Here is a 24,259-nt window from a genome sequence, read left to right as displayed (position 1 = left end):
CTGAGTACTTCAAGCTGTGCTGTGTACGTCTGGAATGTTTCTTGTTTTACTAATGAATTTAATTTCAGGAAGCTCCTTGATCATAGCTCAGTTACTATGAACTACTGACTCTTCATGTGTAAATAAAACGGAAGAGATGTGGAGGGCCCCAGGCTTGCTTTCTGTGATAAGTGATGATGTTTACTTGCCTAAGTCTCTTCGAGAGAGTGACTACAAGTAGGAGAGAGGGGATGAGGAACAAGGTGGAGAGATAAATCTACAGCATAAAGCACCATTTCTCTAAAGATCTCAAGGGAAAGGTCTAGTCTAATCATTCTTCCTACCATGCATATTTAATACAGTCAGCAGCGTTCAGAATCCCTGGAGCCCAGAAAAATAAATTTTGCAGGTGGACTCTGGGAACATCTGAATGTTATTTATGAATAATTTTGCTTTTTACATATTGAGCTCGCAGAGGAAAAAATTTTGTGTGGCAAATCATGGAATAATTTCCCTATTTTCATGCATGGTATGGCATAGAATAAGGCTGATATGAATTGAGGCTGATAGCCTTACATGTTACGTTTTCTTTCAACATCAAAAAGTATTTGTTGGAGGGAGGACACTCCCTTGTTTTGTTCTGATAAATCACTGAGCACATATGCAATTTCCTATTGGTTTTGGATTTTTCTTGGTTTGGGGTTTTGCTGATTTATTTTTGGATGTGAGTGGAGGCTACTAGCCTGAGCCCTGGATCCATAGCAGTCGCTCTGTTGCTAATTACAAAGGAATGGAAATGCTTGAGATGGTCTTCAGGTCAATTCTAACCTTGGCCATGTCAAAGCACAATTCTTATCTTTTAGCATCTGAGTAACCTGAATGGAATGAAGGACTGTAGTCAGATTTCTACACAAGAATGGATCTAGTATGTGGGAAAGTCTATCAGGATGATTAGTGAAAGGAACACATTTTACAAAAAATGAATTAGAAGAGTTTGGCTAGGTTAGTTTAGATAAAACATCGAGAGGAGACAAGATGACCATGAATACATTTTGGAAGTACTGATTAGGAAGGAAGATGTATTTAAGCAAAAGATTTGTATAGGTACAAGATCAAAAGTGTATAGATTGGACATGAATTCCTGTTGATTGCAAATTAGAAGTTGTTTTCTATCTACCTGTTTACACACTGAAACACTTTTGCAGACAAGAGACTTACACAACGGGCTTTTGATAAGTTTATGGAAGTGATTCCAGGAGAATTGATGGAGATGGGCAATGCTGCTCTTTGATACATGTCCTTAGGTCTCTGGTTTGTTAGGATGTCTACAAGAGGTTGAAAAGAGATTGGATTACTGTTTGCCATATCCCTTGTATTGCTTCCACACTACTGAGGATCAGGAAGGAACCGGGGTTATTTTTGTGTTGATATTCCCTTCCTCTGAACAGTTATAGTGCTTTGAATATTTGAATTCAAAGCACAAATAAAGTGCTTTGAATCGTGCTGACATGTCTCAGCTGCTTGGCTATGTGGTTGGCAGCAGCTAGAGAGAATTGTCATATGTGGAAAGACATCTTCTGCGTTGGTTGGGCTACTGCATCAGTAGTAGTTATCTGTTAGCAGGATTGTCCTTTACAACCCAGGGAAAGGAAAGGCCTGACTTACAGATCTTGACTCCTGAAAACCAATCAGCATGTGATCTCTGCCCTTTTCCTGGTTCACAAGTTATGTATTTAACAACCATTTGGGGACTGAAGTATGTGACGTATGAGGAGAGTCTGAAGGAACGGGGTTTGCTTATCCTGAGAAAGGCTTGGAGGGGAGCTAATTGCTGTTTTCACTGCCTGATGGGTAGTTCTAGAGAAGACAAATCCAGGCTCTTCTCAGAGGTGCAAAGCAAAAGATCAAGAAACAACAGTCACAAATTGCAACACAGAAAATTCCCACTGGATATAAGGAAAATATTTTCACAATTAGAGTGGGTAAGGACTGGGACAGGTTGCCCAGAGAGACAGCAGAAACTACATCCTCAGAAATTTTCATAAAACGAAAAGAAAAGGCCCTAAGCAACCTGATTTGGGTTTGAAGTTAGTCCTGCTTTGAGCAGGAGATTGGACTAAATGACCTCCATAGGTCCCTTACAACCTAAATTAACTCATGATTCTAAGCCCTATTCTTCCAGCTGAACTCAGAAGCACTTGAAAATATCTTACATTTTATGATCTTTAGGAATTTAATGTCTTGCTCTGGATGGCGAGAAAATATAAAGCAATTTGCAACAATACCATAAAAACTTGCTTTTTTTTTCCTGTGTCATCATCCGGCAGATTTTCTGACTGGAAGGTGGCATATTCTCTGCTTTTTGAAATATTGCTTTATTGTTGTGTTTGATATTGTTGGTTTCTATATGTCCTCTTCGAACAACTGGTAGTTCCACCCCCACCCCCCCCCCCTTTGGAAAATATTTTCAGTACAATGCAAAAGAATTTTATCGACTAAGGGCTAAAAAGAGAAAGAACTGCAATAATGAAAATCTACACATTTTTATTATTTAAAGGTTCAAACAGTTCATGGATAAAAGCAAAACCTCAACAAAACACTGTGTCATTCTTGTTGCCATGGGAGGTTGTTAACAAGTTGCTAACAATGACACACCTGTCTCTTGGATTTACAGATTCAGATGCTGGTTTCCATTTTTCTCAAATCCTGCCTATTGTTTTAAGTATCTTAATTTTACTTGGTTGTATCTTGGACTACTATAGATTTTGTGAGACTGGGATAGCTGCAATGCACTGTATGATAATAATATTTTTATTTAATAATTGACTGTCCTTATGGGATCCCAAAGTTACCTTACATTATGGAGAACAATCACATCAGCCACCTGAAATACAGCGTGTGTATAGAGAACAGGAGAGAGCTCTCTGCATGGTGATATACAGAGATAAACTTCAGAATACGGATGGGTAGAATATCAGTTAATCACGTTATAATTTAAGCAGGACTGAAGCTACTGCAAGAATGTTTATTTTTAGTTTACAAAAGTGAAAGCTCAGAAGTCTATCTCAGCACAGGGAATTACTTTGCGTTTAAAGAAAGGAAAGAAGAATTGTCCCTCCCATGAACCAAGTATTTCATTTAGTTACGTATTTTCTAACAAAACCTTGTCATTGTTACAAACCACTGAAGCTTTTGAAAGTTTTGAAAGAAACTGATAGTTTGTTGAAACTGTTCATGAATGTAACTACATTGAGATGATTGTTTTGAAAATTTTACTCTGATTTGGACATTTTAAAAAGTCTTTTAGTTCAAAACCTATTTATTTATGAAATATAATTAAACAGTGATGAAAAGGCTCTTTTGTAAAATGTTGAAAGTCAAAGTCACAATGATGTCCTACCATTAATGGGAATTGGGCTTGATAACCAATGTGTTCTGTTTCAAATTACTTCTTATGTTTTTCAGTGTTGGTATGGCAAGTGTTTTTGAGAATTTTCTCTTCTTTTGGAATGGGTAACTAAGTATTTCTTAGGAAAATCCTTTCTCTACCATGTTTTTGGAAGCATCTTAACTTTCCTGGAAGATATCCTGCCAACTATGGATTGAGTTTACTTCTGCCTGCATCTGAAATATGAAGATACAGTTCATAACAATAAATTGTTTTAAATTTAACCTTATCATAGCAAATCTAAAATAAATGATAGTCAAGTGAATGGGATGAAGATACATGAACTGTGTTCTGTAGCTAATAACTGATTTACACTGATTTAGTTCCTCAGTTTTCAAAAGCAGAACTATTTGCAGTGATAAGGCAAAAGTTTTCCATCTGCAGGAATTCATGAAACCAAGGGTAAATAATAAAATATATACCATGTGCATGTTGGAAACTGATCAGTGAAAGAAAAGGCTGAAAAAAAATTTTGAAACCATAAGTCACTATTGCCTCTCTTTCCATAACTGCTTCCTTGAAAGCTGTCCTCATGAAAAATATTGCTCCTCTGAATTAGACCAAATTGGATGTGCAGATGATTCTTCACAAATGAGAGTTGAAATACAGGCATATAAAAATGTTAGAATTTGCTGCTTAATATTGTTAAGCTGAAAGCTTCATGATTCTGCAAGCTTAGCTAAGACTTTCGAAGTACAGATTACTGTAAGCTCCTAACAGTAAATGGATAGAACTGCCTTGAATTTCTTTAATGAGAAAAAAAAAAAGTGAAGTAAAGGATTTTCCACTCATCTCCTTTTAATTCTATCTGAGCTGATTCAAAGTTAAAACCTTGACTAAAATTATCAGCATTTTCAAATTTCTTCTTTTTTTGCCTTAAAGAACCAAGTAGGAACCTCACAAGAGATAAGTTTTTAGCACAGAAAAGAGGAAGAGTGAAGGAGAGTTGCAATCTTTCCTCTGAAACCTGCTCTCTAAATACTGAATTTATGGCACTTCACAGGTTGCAACTTTAATTTGGAACCCAGCATATTCAAACCCAGAAATTTAATAGTGGAAGTTCTCCATGGCATCATCAATGGAAAAGGGAGTAAGTAGGCAATTCTTCATATTTCTCTTACAGTTTTCTAGCCCTTTTCCCCCCACATTTGCAAGTTTTTCCATAGAACACAAAGGTCAGAAAAAACATTAAAAAATAGATCAGAGAAAAGAAATAGGAGGTTAATTATTCACACTGTATCTATTCTACTTCTCTCAAGCTACTGTCATATTCCTTTTCCCCAGTTCAGACTTCTAATCACTTGCCCAAAATGCACAACTTTGCAACCCTGTGTTAGTAGGTACTAAAGCCGTTCCTTTGGGGACCACGTCATGGGTCTACATAAAAACCTAGAATGACCTGCTTCTTCTTCAAGAGAAAGATCAGGATACATTCCTTAGAAAATCCTGGTAAACACTGAGTGGGACATGATATACACACCAAATACTGTGTATATATACATGGAATAGGACTTGATGATGGGAGTGTTTTGAACAGAAGTCAGAATTCAGCCCTATAATTAAAGGATGGGGAGGGGAGCCTGCGGGGTGAGAAATCATGAAGTGCAGCTGTGGTTGTAGAATACATACCTGACCTTCCTTTTTATTCAACCATTGGATAGAAAGTTCAGCTGTTTTAAAATCTTGTATTAAGGCATAATTAGAGTTAACTTGGTTCCCTGGTACAGAGATCAATGGTGCAAGTTTAACAAGCATTGAAGGTCCCCAACTTCTTCTTCTTTATTAATTTCTCTATCTTGGTGGTTGGGCACACTGAGTTACGTTGTGTTGTGTGCCAGGTGTTGGGTGCTGCAAGGTTAGATGAGCTCCTTTATAACTGGATATCCTCCGCCCTGCTGCCACTCACTTATCTATGTCTAAATGAGACTGAATTTGCATAACTTACACATAGCGATGAACGAGACTGACCTCACTCTACCCCACCTTCAATCATTTTTTGCCTTTTTCCACTCTTTCTGCTCTTTAAATGTCAGTCAGTGCTGCAGGAATACACAGGCCAAAAGTATTAAAGTGAGAAAGAGTTCCACCTAAAAAATGAATATAGATAATTTCCTCCATTTTATACCTCATTTCTGAGATTATTCACATTTATCGGGTGAAATTTAAAGGTGACCGTAAATTTGTGCATGTAATTGACAAGATTCCAGCAACTTCTTATTCCCCAGTTTAGTCTCAGGTTCTTCTAGTTCCTTATTGCTTTACTGACATCTCCTTCTCATCACTTCTCTATACACCATGGGATTTGTTTCATGTTTTCATTCTTAGATTTTGTACCCCGCACAATTGCTTTTCTTACTTTGCTATAGGTACGTGGTAAGATACTAATATGCATTACAATCACATAGATGGTAAAATGTTTGAAATTATAAATAAAGCATAACTTTAACAGGATTTGATTTTAATACGAACAGCTACTGTATGTCATCTATCAGACTAATGACTCTTTGCTTAAATTCCCTAGGAATTTAGAGACAATACTTTACGTGAAATGCTTCAGATACTTCTTTTTTGCATTAAAGAAGATAAAATTAACCTGTAATATAATCATAATGATGAGGAGAATTTGAATAAAATTACCTCTTAATTGCATTTGAATTCTATATCTCTGAAACATAAAGCTCATAACTCCCCTATGGAGTTTCACCATTTTTTTCTTTTACAATCGGTTGGAGAATTGATCATGGGCATTGATTGCCATATGTTTTCATTACTTCAGCAAATACATAAAGAGAGTGAAATTTATTAGTGCTTTGAAATTCGAATGAACTGCCTTCTGTAGTTTATACCAACATACACATTTAGGTAGCATTGAATGCATGTGAGAATTAATTAATAGCAGCCAGGTCCATTACTATCTTAAACCAGGTAAAATGTCTCTGCCACCATCTGGTTTACATTTCATGATGAAACTGGGAAGTGTGGAGATGTAAATTGTGGAACTGTGTTATTCCTTGTACCTAAATTCAATACATGTGTAAAACAGATGTGACTTTCATTTTAAAAGACAGTAAAGAGTGCACAGAAAAAGTAACTGGCATGAAAGCATACAGTAAAGATGACAAGGATTAAATCTATTTCCCCTCAAAAGAGATACTCAGAGCATACTGCTTTCTTGTCCTTAAGGTAAAGTCTCCAGCAATGTAAATTGTATTCATAATGAAAATACACACTAAATGACAGTGTAATCTGTAATACTTTCATACACCACCAGGTACGGACAAAAGTGGCATAAGTCTTGCTCCTCTGAACCAAACACTCAGACTTGACCAGATCTTGGCAAAGCTTGAAAAAGATTAAAAACAAGGGGTCAAACTACATCAAGACTCAACGCTGCTGTTAAAAGGATCTCTCTTCTGTATGTTCTAACAAGGTCAGTCCCATATAAAGGTTTTCTTTTTCTTTTTTTTACCTTGGATTACTGACTTGCGTATGGCACAACCTGTATGGGGCACTCGTTTTCACAACATGCCAGAATTATAATTTTAACACTACTTTTCCTTTATTCTCTTGCAGTATTTGCAGGCATCCTGCTGCTTCAGTCAGACATAAAAAGACATGTCCTTCTAGGCTGATGGTTACATTTTATGTGATCTGTATTTCTTCCTGCTCCGTAAGATGAGTAGTGCTCAGGGGTAGGGTTTGCTTTCAGAAAGCGAACAGAACAAAACCTGCCAGTGAGTGGGATACATTAGAGAATATTCATATGTTACCTGTGAGTCAATATGATTTATGTTAAAACTGGGTCACTTTACAAGTATTTATTCCATGAATACACTTGTATGCAAAGTTTGAACTGAAAGAGAATTTTATGGCCATGTTATAAACCTCAAAAAAAGGTGTTTTACAGTAGAAATGTTGACAGCTTATAATGAGTGCATGAACACAGAAATCATTAAATTCAGATAATACAGATCATTAAATTCAGATAAATACAGAAATCATTAAATTGGTAATAAAATCATTACCCATTCCTCATTGGATTTTTGAGATTATGTAAAAGGAACCTTACATTCAGCGTGGTATGCAGAAAGAGCTCTCAATGAACCTTACAGTGCTCTAGAGACTATTTCCTCCCAGTTTTCTAGGCCAAAATGTCTCCTGTTGTACAAACGCAAAGGAGTAGGAGCAAAGTATCTAGAATGATTAGCTCAGATTAAGTATTATCATGAAGAAAGAAAATATATTTGGAACTTAAATAATTTCAGCCATACAAGTTCAAATGCAGTTCACACTGCCTACCACCCCTCACCCCCCAAACCTCAAGACAATTCCAAGCTGATTTGCAATTCCAGAGACATTAGGTCTTCTCATCTTGGTACTGTCCACCATGGATCATCTAAGGTAGAGCTTATCTTGTTGAAAACTTACAGAACAGTAAGTTATAAATTAAACTCGAAGGTTTCTGATTTACGACATCAGAGAATCACTTTTGAGTGTAATTATAGTGCTTTTGAGAATTGGTTGCAAATGAAAAAGGATGACAAAACTACCAGCCAAAAAGCCAGCACTTGGAGCACTCTGCTGCTTAGGAAGGATATGAGAACCTGTGTATCGGAAGCCACAAGAGGACATACTCTGTCCTATGTCCACCTTTAAATCTCTCTGCATATTTCAGCGTGAGAGAGAAATGCCCTAAATTCATGCGAACAATGGAGGTTTTTCAGCTCCTATTTTCAGGACAGGCAAAGTTTTATTCACATGGCCAGAAATGGCCTATACTTGTATGAGACAAACGGTCACGGTCTGAGATTTCCGGGGAGGTGAGAAAAGGAAGAGTTCTCTCAGAAACATAAAGGCCCTGCAGGAGGGCATTCCAGCACTGCTGGCTGTTGAAAACATTTCCGTGCAAATACTAAAATAAGTTCTAGTTAAACTTGACAATAAAAGCAAATTATGCAGTATGAAACAGAGTTAAAGGTGAAGAGAAAGAGATAGACTTAGCTATGGGAAATGACATTATTTAAATCAGATATTAAACAACTGTAAAAGAGTGGATTTGTTTACTTAGCAATTTTTAGAAGGATGACCTAGTGGGTCGTTCTTTTCTCTTGGGTCTCTGAGAAAGGAACTGCACATGTAGAATGATCACAGCAATTTGATTAACTGAACTGGATGATCCCTAAACAAATTGTAAGTGAACACTCTTATTTTATCACCTTCAACAAAATCCACTGAAAAAATCAAATGAGTCTGAAATAGTACTTCTTGGTTGCCAGGCTGCTTTTATTGAAAGGAAACTTTTCTTTCTCCTGTTTTGCTGGTAGCATTGGAATGACTGTGATAAACAGCGAGCACAATGTCCTGATGTTCTTTGGATGAATTTGTATTCCACTTGAATTGCACAATGTACAATCCAGTGCAACAGATAAAGACATGCTGGGCTAAGAGCTGTGGAAATTCAGCAGACAAATTTTTATGTTTACTAAAGGCGGCTACAGTTACTGGGGAAAAGAGTTAAACTCGCAGATGGATCAAGTTTTGTCCTGTATTTACCCTACTGAACTTCTCACAATTGATTGGAAAGTCATAAGAAATTCATAAAAAATAAATGTATGTAGATATATCTAGCAATACAAGCAAAAAATAGGGAAATGTAGAAAAATCTAGAGATTTTGGTTAGTTTTCTAACCTGAGTAGCAGATAAGTAATTAACACCTCAAATGGGAATTGCCTAAATTTCAGATGTGTAATCCCATCACACAAGCTTCCAGTGGAATCATTGCTTCAGAAGTTTCAAAAACCAAATTTTTGTATTTTTCACATTTAATTATACATTTAAGAGGCCAGCTGCAAGCACTCAGGTTTGATTTACTTTTTGGGGGGTATCATTGATGTTAATTTTCATTTGATACAGTGTTTTCACTTCCAGTAACCTGCAAGACAAGTCACTATATTACTGGAATGCTGTCTAAGATATAGTAGGAGTAAATCACTTCTACTGAAATTTCAGATGGATCTTTTACCAATTCAAATTGTTTTTTTACTGGGATACTCTCCAGCTTACCTTACCTATGTACGTAACAGTAACATCACTGCTGGTCTGACTGAGTCAACACATTGCGTATCCTACTAGAATATTGACCTTGTTCATAGGTTTAATGTGTAACTGAAAACTGCACTGTAAGGCAGTGCTATTTTTTTCTGAAACTCAGGTGGTACCATTGAAAAACAAGTTCAAGATGTTGAAAGTGTCCTCAATTTGGAATGTAATGAAAATAGACTAAGCATGCATATGAAACAGTACATTGATTTTTCATGACAACTAACAGTTCTGAGTCACCAACCTGCACATGTGATGCATAAGAAGTACTTACAGAACACAAAATCACACCTTAGCAAGGATACCAGCCTGTGAGCACTGACCCTGGCAGTGGCTGTCTGTTTCAGGTATCTATAGAGTGGTTTTAATACAAACGCAGAGTCACAAAAAATGCCCATGTCCACACCACTGTCTGATTAAATAAGCCAAATCTACTGGAAAAATTTAAAAGGAAATACAAGAGTAAAGCCAAAAGCAATATTTAGAAATGAAAGAAACAAAGCATCAAGTTATGAAAGCAGTAATGATGAGCCATGGTCAAAATCACTGAATAAAAGAACTTAAGGTATAAACCACAGTCAATGCAGCTGCCTTCTCCTCCGCATTTTGAAGATTAAAGATAATAGAAGTAAAACACGAAAAATGATTCATGGCTCAGAAATCGAAGTCTTACTGGGAGGGTAAAAACTACACTGGAGGAGATGGAAAAAACATAAATCTGAGCTGTGTAAAAAAAATCTCCCCCTTAAATTCTGTATTTGCTATAGCGGAAATGGGACAAAAGGAAAACAGACTCAAGGAGAAACGCAAATCTAGAGCAGAATAGTCAGTCTGTTCCCCTCTGGGCTTATAAAAAGAAGACTTGAATCAAAATCCTTGGAAGTCCTTGGGAAAAGGATACTCTTAGCAGGTTAGAAACACAGGAGCTTTGAGAACACCAGTATTTTCCTAAGGGAAATGAAAAGAAAGTCTCAAAAAGGTGCCAAAAGTCACAAAAGTAATTTTCATTCAATAAGATTATTGATGAAACCTCTGTAGCAATAGCCCCAACATAGTAAGCTAAGCTCTTCAGTTTGGTTTCAGAAGAAACTACCAGATCCATTTTTGTAGCCTTGATCTACCACCTCAGGCTGAGCTTAGACAGAAAAAAAACCCCCACATACTTGTGTCCTTCTCTAAAGGGAGAAGGACCAAGATGCCCCTTTGCATTACAGTGCAATAACATAAAGAGATAGACAAGGTCTTTCTATTACTGGTTTGGACAAGGCCAAATGCAGCGGTGCTGAGGAGTCCAGGTGCTATTGCATGAGTATTAGTACAACTGTAATAGGTCTGTGAAGGGATTTTAATCAGTGTCTCAAAGATACTTGAAGAGTAAACCTGATGAATTAGTGGTTCTACGTTGGCCCTTTTTTCTAGATCCTGCACTGAACACATTCACTTCAGAAAAACAAGAGTAGTTTCCTTATCCAATATTACTATGGAGTCTCAGGACTGGTGGACGTCAAAGTCACATAGATACGTGTTTTTCCTGTTTTCATTTTTCATTCCAGTTCAGCTTAGAGAATTTTGAGAATCCGCTGATAAACTGCCGTTGCCTTTCTGTAAGTACAATGCTTATAAAGCAGTGGCCAGAACGGACAGCTTTGCTTTAAGCCTGGATAGACTTGACATTTGCTCAAAATCCTTGTTTGATCTTTGGATGCAATATAATGCCAAAAACCCCACCAAATCCATATCCTGGTTATGCACCTGTTCTCCATAAAATTGGGTAAGTGTGCTCTCCTGGTAGGTCACCACTTAGAAAAATAATGAAATATTTAGAAAGCATTCCTCAACACTAAAATAGCAAATGGAAAAGAGACATCCTGGATATTTTATCCAAGGTACAAGACAGGCCCCAGACAAGATTTATGGGATTTTTGCCACAATGACCAGATGAATCTTCATCATTCTGGTAGAACATGGCAGCTTAAGCAGATTTTTAAAGGGATAATAAAGGTCCTTTTTGCTGACTACTTTTCAGGATGCAAATAGTGTTTTGTGAGGTGCAGTTAAGTATGAAAAGTACTCTGGAACACAAAGATGGATAATCATGCATGGCCACGTTTTCTGATTTTATTTCCAACAAATAGCCACCATCCAAGCTTGCCCAGAGCAGCCTTAATCAGGTCATAAATCAGAGGAATAGAAAAATGAAATTGTCATTTGTGGGACCAAAATAAAATCTATATTTCTGAAACAAGAATCTAGCGATTTTTGCAACAGGAGAACAATTACAATTCTGCAATAAGTGCACTACATTCCTAATGTTCCTTAGTTTGTGTCAAGCAAATGGCACTGAGATGAAGGATTTTCAGATTTACTTCGGTCAGTCAATAGCGTAGGAATGGTTAATTGTTGTGGGCCCAAGTGATTAGTTGATTCTTTAAGAATTTGATGGGTATGGGAGGAAGGGAACTGCATGAGACAATACATGTCTTTGCTTTCTTTAATCCTCCTTGCCTCGAATAGCAAGCTTTCAGCTGTCTATTCTTATGGACTGCAAAGGCCAGCAACTCTGCCGTACTCTTACAGCTCTCAGGTGCAGCTGTGACTGGGCCTAGGGGACATGTCAGTGTCTCTAGATGTTACATAGAAGTAGCTATGAAGTGTGTGGCAAATTATACTGTAATTCTGATGTGAGAATATGGCCCTTCATGTGCTGCAAAATATCACTGGACTATCGGTTGATACATCACATGCCATGGACAACCCTCAGGGCAATATGAGGTAAGTTGTCACAGTACTGGGAGGCTCTACAACCACAATGAGAAATCCTTCTAAATAGGTAAATTTGTATTTGACTAGTTAGGCATTCTTACCTTTTCCACCTTCCTTCCAAGCAGACCAAAAATCTGTATTTCTTTGCCAGTCTTCATACCTCTAACTGAATTTCATTTACCACCTTCAAAAATTATACAATGATAACTACATAGAACACACATGCAACTGAACTTCCTGTGCTGTGACAAAAGACTCAACATCTTTAGTATTATTAATAATGTTGGTTTTGATGCATGTAATATACCAAAAATGGATTAATTGTTTTTTAAAATCCCCTTCCACAAATTCAGCACTTTGGATCTCTCTTCCCTTTGGAACAAAAGCACATGTTGAAATTTTGGAATTTTCCCCAGGACAGAAACCTTGTTTTCCACAAGCGCTAATCCATGGTGAGACACTACTGGTCTGGGGTACAGCAGCTGTTGTATGCAGTCAAGAAAGAATACGAAGGAGAATGCATAGTAAACACACTCAGAATATAAAATGGGAGCTTTTACTAACTGCAAAGGACTGGGGTTTGTATTATCTCCTGTGAGAAAACTTATACCAGCTTTTTCACAATAATATATGGTGATGGAAGTAAATTCAAATTTATTCATAGGAAAAGTTTTTTTAAAACTACAAATCATATCTGTAAGGTTCAAACAGAAAATGCAATTAATCAGGATGTTAGGAATACACCCGTTCAGTTTCCCAAATGGCTGTGTCACTCAGTCACACTCTAATAAAGGCTACTGTCTGCTCAAATGAGGTTTCATTTATACTAATATTTAGAAATGGCTCACACTTTAGAGACTGATATTTCTAGCAGCACTCAGATTCAGGATATGAGGAATACAGGTGCAAGAAAAATGCTATTCGTTATTTCTTAGTCATCAGTTGTAAGAGCCTATTACAAAAATGTTTGTCAAACACAGCTGAGAAAGAAACAAACACAAACTGACCTGCCATTAGTCAAACACCATAAATAACAAGCACCAAATAGGCGATGTGAAAGTTTGCAAACATCCCATGATATTTGTTTCTGCTCGTTAGGCATCAAATTCATTAACAAGAGCTGAAGGGATCATTTGCGCAACCCAGAAAGATCACGAACAGAAGAAGAGACTAACCACATTCAGTTGTATCACTGAGCAATGGCCTAAGGTTTTGAGGCACCGGACTGGGACCCAGAAAACTCCCTTTTGTACTTGTCCTGCTGGATGACTCTGAGTATGCGATTTCCTGTCAGTTGGGATTAATTACTTTAGCTTAAGACAGGGATAATGATACTGACCTCCTTGGTACTTGGAAACATGCAGATGGAAAAGCATGTAGCTGTAAAGGGGCAGAGGAGGGAGGATAAACCGTACTCATCCCTGTCATGCCATGTTAGATGCTGGTTAGAACCAGGTTGTTCAACTTCCATGTACTATGCCCAACCATTCAATATTTCTACATCACTGCAATCTCATAGCCTGACTTATAGTACTCTTTACCAGCATCTGAGGATGGGTTTTGTATTCCTTATAGACCATGCAAATATTAGTTATTGTAAATTAAATCAGGCAACCTTTCTTGTAACAGAATGGCCTTCAAATGCAGAAGACAAGTTTAACACGTGTGCCAACTGCATAGAGTTTAAGTTTTTGAAGTGTGACTGACAAAGCAGTTGTTCTGCCTTCAGTGGTGAATTTCACCTTCTGAAATATAAAATAGATTGAAGGAAGAATACAATCCTCCTAAATGCATCCCAACTTTTGTGTGTGTGTGAAGTGGAAATTTATCCATTATATTGATTTACTCTATCACCTGCTGACCAAACTGGAGGATGTACACCTCCTATCAGCACTCAGCCTGGAAATCAGAGACTACTACAAAAAACTCCCAATGCTTTACCTGGAAACGTCTAGCCCTGATAGGGTTAAACACTTGATAACAATCTTGTCAAACTTCATACACCTGTAAACAGAGTTTACAGCCATAGGTTTTACCATCATGCTACTATTTATATCCCATAAATATAGTTTACAGTGATATGCATAGCAATGATAATGACACTGACAAGAGCACTCAACAGAAGCACAGATGTTGAGAGATGTTCTTATGCAATCTGTATTACTGCTTAGATCTACATAAACTTAGCTGAATAATCAAAGTTGTCACATTTACCATAAAATAAAGACAAATATCAATATTTTAAATGCAAAGATGAGCCCATTATATGGGCAGTTTCATAGACAAAATTTCCCAAATCACATCATGCTTTCACAGAAAAAAGTCTGAGTAGACAGCCACTTCTCTAAATTTGCATGGGGTGTCTACAAAGTTACCAATTTCCAATTTAGTTTGCTTTCTACCCAGGAGTAAGTGGAAGAAAACCAGACAACTTACGATCTCCTTGACAACGCACAGGACCCACAGATATCTTGGCTTCAGACCCAGGCCGGTCAACGTCTCCAACCACTACCTGACTCACTGGTAGGTGCTCTTTGTATGACAACATCCCAGTGTCTTTTCTCCTGAATTACAGAGAGAGAGAAAAATAAAGCAATTGTGAAATATATAACAATAATTTCCTTGATCATTATTATTGTCCAATGAACTAAGCACCAAAAGAATAGGTATGTAATAATTACACCAGTACAGTGTTACTGCCTAAAAACCTGTCTCAAACAACATCAGTTTGAGCAATAATGCTGCCCATTTACTGGAAAACGGGTGGATAGCAGCTACTGTCACCCAGGAACACAGTCAGAGTAGCAGCTTGCTTTGTGGCCAGTCCTGGACTCAGCTGGGCTTGTGTGGGTCTTCCTGCTTTCCAGACTGACCAGCTCCATTCCAGTGGGTAACACTTTGCTGTTGATCTCCTTGCTGATGTCTTCTGAGATGGAAAAAAATCCTAATGCTTCCTAGAAGTGTATCCTTTTTGCTCTAGTTGCTGCCAGTTATTATCCTAACAATAAAACCTCTGCATACCAAGGAAACAGTGCTTCTTTTATATTTAACATTTTTACTATTATATTAAAAAAGAGAAATTAAAGTAATTATCTGAAAAGGCTTGTCATCTTAGTCCTGTCTTTTCTAACACTAAATGCCTAAGTCCAAAAAATCTAAACTTGTTAATCTAACCACAAGTATGCAGCTCAAACCCCATTTTAGTTAGCAAGATCACTAAAATTCAATTTATAGTCATCTCTAAAAGCTCCTCATTTCAACTGCTGTGAGTAACCTGGTGCCTTTTTCATGCCTAGGCCAAATCACTATGCACAGTTACAACATTTTTCCTGTATCATGTCCAGAGCTGAATCCAGCTGGCATGTTGAGTGCTGTTTCTTCCAAACAGAAAATAAAATAAACCAAATTTAATTAGGTACCTTATCTGTCAGGTGCTTTTTCTTTTTTTTTTTTTTCCCCTGACATAAACACATGGAAGGCCCAAACTATCCACACAGGAAAAAATGCACTATATATAGTGTTAGGACTATACTTTTTGACACAAAAGAAATTAAGAGGAAGCAAAATAAATCCATCTTTTTCTCTCTCTCTTTTTTTTCCCCTCTTTCTTTTTAGCTGTACCTTGCCATGTAATTGAGTATCTAAAGTAAGCAACTTTTTAATCTAAAAATCAATTCCTTTGTTCAAAAATACCATAGGATGAAGGATGAATTCAGGACCTGGAGAAGTTACTGAAGTGCACAGTATGAATATAACTGGGAACTGGTAAGGTTTTAAGAAAACGGAAAGTCTTTTTCATCTCTAACTCAGATGACTCGATGATCTGACTCATTAGATTGCTAACAACGGGGAAGCACAGCAGGGATGTGCATGATCTGTGGTAATGCTCAGAGTCCTCCAGTGCACAGCAGTATTTTCCAGTAGCATCTCCAGTCATCATCCTCACTGGGTCCTTCTGAAGAGATGGAAGGCAAAACATTCTTTTTAAAAGAAGCACAACTGAAGTAATTAAGAAAATAACCATCACATTTTCGAACGACAGTTCATTGGAACTCCTGTCTGTTCTCTGTGATGAACAGCGTAATTAGAGATTTAATTACTAGAGTTTTTCAAACAGTAGATGACTGTTTTCCTTAATCTGTATGTTCTTCCCCTTCAGAGCACTTGCCTTTCTCCGTGGGCCCTTTGTATTGCGGAGATCATTAACCGTCTCCAGTTGGACACAGCTATACTGGGTGCTATGTTGGTAAGGCTGCTACAGGGGACTGCTAGAAAGGAAGGAAAATGGAGAGGAGTAACCCTCACAGGCTGCTTCTGCAGATTGTGCTAGGCTGTAGCACACCTCTTTTCAGCCACAGATTGCAATGTCTTTTACAAAGGTATCGTATTCATCAATTTGGAGACAGGCAATATAAGAAAACGGGGATTAAAGGACTTTCCCTTTAAGAAAGAAAAGGGTGAATAACAAAGCCAGGTATGTAGACCTAATCTTCCATCTCTGCTAAAGACTTGTATCCATGGGACCCACTCCCTTCTAATAGAGGATAAATGTAGGTCATCACTTCTCTCCTTCTGAGATTTTCCTCTGAGACTGGCTTTCTCTACTGATTGCTACTCTTTCAAAGAATGCTTTAAAGATGGACGTGTCTATTTAAAATAAAGAATTCTTCAAAGAGTGGTAAAAAGAAAACTATTGGCATTTCTCTTCTTTCCTTCCCCTCTCACAAAAAGAGCTAATATTTCAGCTCCAAATAAGGATGTCAAAGGGCAGCCCTTTTCCTGTCACCAATAGCTTTCACCTCCTTTGAAGCAAATAAAAAGGAGCAGTAACGATTTTCTCCCTCTTTACTGTTTCCACTCATTTTAATATTTTATTTATGCATTTAGTGATATGGTCACTTTAAAGCTGTTGCCATGACAATAAACCCAAAAGTTAGAGTTCTTTTCAGGAACAGCCTTATTTTCTGACAACCGCTTACTTGTCTCATGGTTGTAGGAAATGCGTTCTCCTCTGCACAGGAGCTATTGAGGACTGGGAGAACTGGACTAAGAGTTGAGAGAACTGTGTTGTCTTTTTGCCAGCAGAACCTGCGTAGTTTGTTTGCTCTTAACAAAAAAGGGATAATGATAGCTTTTGGCCCACGTGTGCACCAAAAGGACAAACACACTCAAGAGACTGAGTGGCTCTGTTATGCTTTTCTAAGGTACTCGTAGTTCCTCTGGACATACTAATCAGCGCTGACAAAGTCAAAAAAGTTATAAACCAAAGACTGATTAAAATGCTTGACTTTGTACTACACATTTAGAAATAATCACAGCTGGAACACTCAATTCCTGCAAGTGATAATGCTTCTGCCGGTATTTAAAGACTTTGCACATTAAGAGGGTGGAGAAACTCTCTGAAGTTTTTCCTCACCAAAGAAAATTCCCTTAAGAGAATAAAGATTGAATTCAGAGTGTGTCATATTCCTATTAATAGCCAAATGGGAGATGAATGAATCTGATCAAATCCTGTAATTATTACCAGGAGATATTGATGAAATCTCAGTGTAATTTTCTATTTCTAATTTCTTTTCCTATATATAACAGCCTGCAAAGTGCTTCAGGGTGCCTTTGAATGAAAGCAGCAGATATTAGTGTAAGATTTATCATTGTTTTGATTATGATCATCTACTTACTCTTTATAAGCATTCTGTGGTATGTAAAAAAGAAATGCATTATGCATATATCAGCAAATGACATAATCAAAGTAATGATAAGATTCTGTATCGCTATTAATTTGTTTATATAATGATTTCATACAACCAGACCTCTGCTCCTGGAGTAGTTTATTTCCTCCAGTTTTGTTAGACATCACTTAATTATCAGTCCAATCCTACACAGGAAAACACATAAAGAACGTACTACAGGTAGGAACGGACTTAAATTTAAAAGATATGGTTACATGAGCTGAGGAACTGGAAATGTTTTGAGAATACAAATAAAACACCTACTGGATTGAAACTGCAGTGTGTGCTGGTTTTGGCTGGGGTAGAGTTAATTTTCTTCATAGTAGCTAGTATGGGGCTATGGTTTGGATTTGTGCTGGGAACAGTGTTGATAACACAGGGACATTTTTGTTCCTGCTGAGCAGTGCTTACACAGAGACAAGCACTTTTCTTCTTCTCACCCCACCCCACCAGCAAGTAGGCTGGGAGGGCACAAGAAGCTGGGAGGGGACACAGCTGGGACAGCTGACCCCAACTGACCAAAGGGATATCCCATACCATATGGCATCATGCTCAGCATATAAAGCTGGGGGAAGAAGAAGGAAGGGGAGGACATTAGGAGTGATGGCGTTTGTCTTCCCAAGTCACCGTTACGCGTGATGGAGCCACGCTTTCCTGGAGATGGCTGAACACCCGCCTGCCCATGCGAAGTAGTGAATGTTTTGCTTTGCTTGTGTGTGTGGCTTTTGCTTTACTTATTAAACTGTCTTTATCTCAACCCACGAGTTTTCTCACTTTTCCTCTTCTGATTCTCTCTCCCACCCCACCGTGAGGGAGTGAGTGAGCGGCTGTTTGGTGCTTAGTTGCCGGCTGGGGTTAAACCATGACAGTCCTTCTTGGCACCCAATGTGGGGCTCGAAGGCTTCGAGCTAATGACAGATTTGATTGGAATGCGCTAGATAGAATTTATAGTTATTATTGCTGTTTAGCTATTAATTGGCAGGCTCCTGTGCTTGCCATGGGGCTTGTTTGCCTTACTGTGTATTAGAGTCTCATGCTCATTACTGGCTGCTTTTTGCTTTTGCTGCTTGCTGTGCTGCTGTACTGCTTATCATCTTACTCTGCTGTGCCTGGGAACATTCTGATAACAGCAATGGCGATGCGCCTGGGCTGGCAGATGTCCAGGGCATCGCTGCTGTTTCTGTGCTGCTGTAGTGGACAGGTTGGAACACCAGTGTGAACGCGAGTTGAAGGGACTGTGACCTGTGGATGAGTCCATGTGGGAGCAGGACACCCTGAAGCATCTGTGGCCATGGATAAGCCCATGCCAGAACAGGTACATCTCAAAGGGTCTGTGGCTGTGGTTATGTCTATGCTGCAGCAGGTATACCTCTGGAGAGACTCATGTGGCTCATAGATAAGGCTCCACTTGGAGCAGGTACACCCCTAAGGGACTGCAGTCTGTGGATAAGTCCAAGCCAGTGCAGGGGCAAGGGGAGGAGTTCATTGCAATGCTAAACCCTATGATCTGGTCCAAAGGGACCAGGGGTGGAGATTGTAATGGATATAGCTTTAAATTATTGTAACCCATGATCTGAGTTGCAAGTTATAGGAATTACTATAGCAGGAACCACCTGAAGCAATGGAGGACAAGCCTTACAAGAAGCAGTGCAAGTGCAGCAGTGACCCGACCTGAGCTGGCTTTGGTGCCCAGTAACTCCACAAAACACACTACCTCTCCTGTCCTGAGTGACCACCATAAGACATGGAGCCCAAAGTCATGGGCTAAATAAAATCAATGGACGTTTTGTGGACATCTTATGGGCATTTCATAGGGGTGGTCCCATAGACGAAGGGAATTATATCTGTGTATTGTATCAAAGGATGGGAAGAGGGGTGGTAGTTAATGAGGATGTATTGGATAGTTGTGGGACCTGAGCATGAGGTACATGGTATGGAATAAGGGGTGGAGAATGCGCTGGTTTTGGCTGGGGTAGAGTTAATGTTCTTCATAAGAAGCTAGTATGGGGCTATGGTTTGGATTTGTGCTAGAAGCAGTGTTGATGATACAGGGATGTTCTCGTTATTGCTGAGCAGTGCTTACACAGAGTCAAGGCCTTTTCTGCTTCTCACATCACCCCACCCGCGAGTAGGCTGAGGGTGCACAAGAAGCTGGGAGGGGACACAGCCGGGACAGCTGACCCCAACTGACCAAAGGGATATTCCATACCATATGGCGTCATGCTGAGCATATACAGGTGGGGGAAGAAGAAGGAAGGGGGAGACTTTCGGAGTTACGGTGTTTTGTCTTCCCAAGTAACCATTACGCATGACGGAGCCTGCTTTCCTGGAGATGGATGCTGATCTGCCTGCTGATGGGAAGTAGTGAATGAATTCCTTGTTTTGCTTTCCTTGTGTGCGTGGCTTTTGCTTTACTTATTAAACTGTCTTTATCTCAACCCACGAGTTTTCTCACTTTTACTCTTCTGATTCTCTCCCCCATCCCACTGTGACCGGAGTGAATGAGTGGCTGTGTGGTGCTCAGTTGCCAGCTGGTGTTAAACCATGACAAGTGTTAAACACATATTATTTAATCATTAGCAGGGGTTTGAAGAATACAAACTCCCAAGTATTCCCATTTCAAAGCTATATGATTGTCCACCTCTCATAAGTCCCAGCTTCCTACTATGCAAGCACCTCTACTGTAATCCCTGAATTTCCATAATCTATCTGAGAGAGGTATAAAGAGGTTTAGTTCAGCTAATATGTGCAAATGAATGTCTGTAAAAAACATTGTGAAGGGTGTAGACGTGCCAAGTATTACTGTTTTCTCTCTTTCAAAAATATCTGGCAAGAATTTTATTTATATTAGAACTGCTAGGAAGAGCTAATATTACAGAGAATTTAATGAACAATACAATTTTGGCAGCAGCCTTAATAATCTGGAAGCAAGTTACTTGGAAATATGCAAGCTCTAATTAACAGGATTAAAAACAGGGCAAACAAAAGCGAGGATTAAAGCAGAACTAGCTAACTTTTGAAATGTTTTGATAAAATTTAGTTAACTTTTTTATGTACAGACTGTGCAGGACAAAAGCCATACTTTTAGATGCACCATGTTCCCAGGGCTCTGCCCTTCTTAGGAATTGTAAGCTGCCAACAATATACTCTAGGCTGAAAACTTTTATTTCCATTTGAATTTGCTGTTCCCAGGGATTCTTATAGATCTCTTGTCCCTTTCCCACATGTCTTGTCACCTCAGATACCCTTACACGTTAAGTTGGAGCTAGTGACTCACCCTTGATCTGGCTGCCAAGGGGTATTATGGAAAATTTCTCATTACTATACCAGATCATATAAACTGATGGAGAGTCATAACTCAATTCAAGTTTTTTTCCACACTGTCATTGGACGGGCTGAGGTCCTATGAAATATATTGTTCTCATATTCCTAACAGCAAAAGAAGGAGAAGTTTGAACTCTTACCATTAAGACTGATCTTAAGGCAGTTAAGCTTCTTCTCTAGCACACTGGTAAAAGAGAAAGTGCCACCAACTTTTAGCAACATGCACTTAACTACAAGGTAACAGGTGTTTTTGTTGGGTAAGCAAAGCTTATGTGTAGGTACAACTGTCAGCAACGTGCAAACGAGGGCTTGCAAGGGGTTTGTTTCAGTGGAAAATGCACAAGTAAAACAGGGAAGCAGTCTGGATTTTTATTTTTATTTTTGAGAGCACTCAAAAACATTTTTATTTTTGAGAGCACTCACCTCCTCAAAATCTAAACAATGCGATGAAAGACCATCTAATCCCACCACCCAAATTACTAATATAAACAAACCCATCCTTTGATGTCTCTTAATGAAGATAAATTATACCAAAGACATGAGGCTGATGATGCAGCAGTAATCCTTGTTTAGAAATTATAAAAGACTGAATAGATTAGATTAAATTACCTTAATACACAAGCATCATATTCACAAATAGTCACACCCAAAGAATGATGAACAAATTTTAGATACGCTCAATGACAATGAACTGTACAAAAGAAACACTGGCATTTGCATTTAGCACATGTCACTTAAGTTACTTTCAGGAACTTCAAACCTTCTTTGAAGAAGAAACCAGTTTAAATTAGCCATGCAAATACATGTTTAATTCACACTTTTTTCTGGGATTGAGACTTAGATCTCCTTTCTCACTTCATACAGTCTATCCCTCCCCAACCTTTAAGATGAAAAAACTTTAAAATTACATTAGGAAAAAAATTTGCTTTGGACACCTCTCAAATGTTGTAATCCCGTAACACCAACCTTCTTAATTAAATGCAGGTTAATTTGAATCATTATAATCATCCTTATGAGGATTATAGGCTTTAATAGTGATCAGAAAATGAATACTTGATAAGCTATACAGTATATAATTCAGCAATTTGCTAATAAAATGCCTATTTTTAAAAAAAGTTAATAACATATTGATCTTTTTTTTACAAAAAACTTAAAACACCACGAGTCTTCCAAAGGCAGAGTGTCTAAACAACACTTTCCAGTATGACCAGGCATATGGGATTGAGCTGAACACTTTAAGATGCCTGATGCTGAAACTGTATCACCACAGAATTCATGCAAGCAGTTTGGTGAGAGTTTCTGAGTTGACAGGAAGCCTGCTCCATTTCTTCTCTTTTCTCTGCTTGGCAAGAGATGATACACAGAAACCTCTGGCAACTCAGAAGGAACCCTGAAGGCCAGAAGATATGCTAACACTATCACGCACTTACTGATTCCATGTGCGCTAGAGATACGAAGTGAGATACATTGAGAAATTGGTGAGAAATGTGTCTCATTTAAAGAATCCACCAGGAAGGAGATTGCGATAGTCTAGACTGGTTCTACAGGGCTCTTGCCTGAAAGGACTTCCCAACTTTCCTCTCAAACAGGAGTTTGTGAGAAGCTGAATAACCACAGCAAAAGGTGAATAATGGAGACAGCAAACTGGGCTCAGCTTTCTTTTGAACAATATGGATCAATTTCAGGGGAAAATCTCCCTTTGCTGAGTATTTGCTCATAGTCTTCTTCCGACAAAACAGTGGAGACAGAAGGCCTCTCCTTCAAGCGGGGCAACTCCTCTTACAAACTTCATTTCTTCAGTGTTCCCAGAAAAAAAAGAAATTTCGGGCTCCTCTTCTTTTGGGGTCCAGCAACTCCTCTTCTTGACTGTTAATTTTTCTCATTTCTATAGCAAGATATTTTAAGAACGGAATCTAGGAATCCTACTATGATCTCCAGCACCTCTAGATCTTTGCATATATCAACAATTTAATCAATTTTCTGTCTCAGTTTCAAAATATTTAAAGTAGGACAGGGAATATGTGTGGCATTTCCTTTGGGAGAAGTGCTGAATCTTGTATTGGGATGTGCCTTCCACCTTGGGTGATTATGGAGACAAGATTACTTGGGATTCAGCTGAAGCCAAGAAAAGAAAGTTCTCCTGTGGTCCTAGGGCTGAAACAGGGTGCTATGGGAATTTTCCAAGAAAAATTGACATTGGAAATGGCAAATAGCTTGCTCAAAGAAACTTTTTTTTTAAGTTAGTTAAAAAGTCCATTTGGCATTTTCAAACCAGCATGATTCTTTTATCTCAAAATATTTCAAAATTCAAAAGATCTTTTGAAAAATAATAGTTAATAAATAGATTAAGAATAACCCACAATTCACAATGCCAAAAAAAGCTGCCTAGTCATCCTTAGAAAGTTTTAAATGCTTTGTTTTATGACAGAAACATGAGAAAACTCTGTTCTCAACAGATGTAATCAAATGAAGGACAATAAATGAAATGACCCATTCAATTATTCAACATGCCCCAGAAAGTTAAATGTCTTTCTTCCTAATCGCTTTGACAAAGAGAAACCCGTATTCATTCCACGATCCATTCATACATGCTGGAACTTCCCATGAAATAGCAGGCTACCTTAGCTCCGGGGGAAGAAAATCATGAAGGACCGTACTGATTATTACCACCTGTTTCAAAAATTCTCTAATTTAAAAGCCCAAGCATTTTTAATTACATTTTTGTACATCTGAATGCACTATAGTAACAGTAACTTTTTACTTTACAAAAAGCAGTTATCTAATGAAATATGTGTTTTTAATATCTGTACTAGTGAATGTACTATTGCAAGATCTATGCAGATAAATGATGAATTCTTTGCAGTTATCTACTCTACTAACTATTCACAAGCCTTTGGATCATGTCTGTCGTGGTTT

At 38.2% G+C, this 24,259-nt stretch overlaps 1 protein-coding gene across 1 annotated transcript in view; it reads right to left on the bottom strand.

The window, feature by feature from the left end:
- The window catches only part of CNTNAP2 (contactin associated protein 2), a 1,202,777-nt gene that overhangs the window by 166,195 nt on the left and 1,012,323 nt on the right, over window positions 1-24,259 (bottom strand). The window contains exon 15 of the mRNA XM_075493725.1: window positions 14,727-14,854. Within this exon, the coding sequence (XP_075349840.1) occupies window positions 14,727-14,854 (128 nt within the window). The remainder of the gene's footprint in view (window positions 1-14,726; window positions 14,855-24,259) is intronic.

The sequence above is a fragment of the Mycteria americana genome, chromosome 2 (genome assembly GCF_035582795.1).
Source record: "Mycteria americana isolate JAX WOST 10 ecotype Jacksonville Zoo and Gardens chromosome 2, USCA_MyAme_1.0, whole genome shotgun sequence".
Classification (NCBI taxonomy): domain Eukaryota; kingdom Metazoa; phylum Chordata; class Aves; order Ciconiiformes; family Ciconiidae; genus Mycteria; species Mycteria americana.
This window is presented reverse-complemented; position numbering and strand designations above follow the sequence as displayed.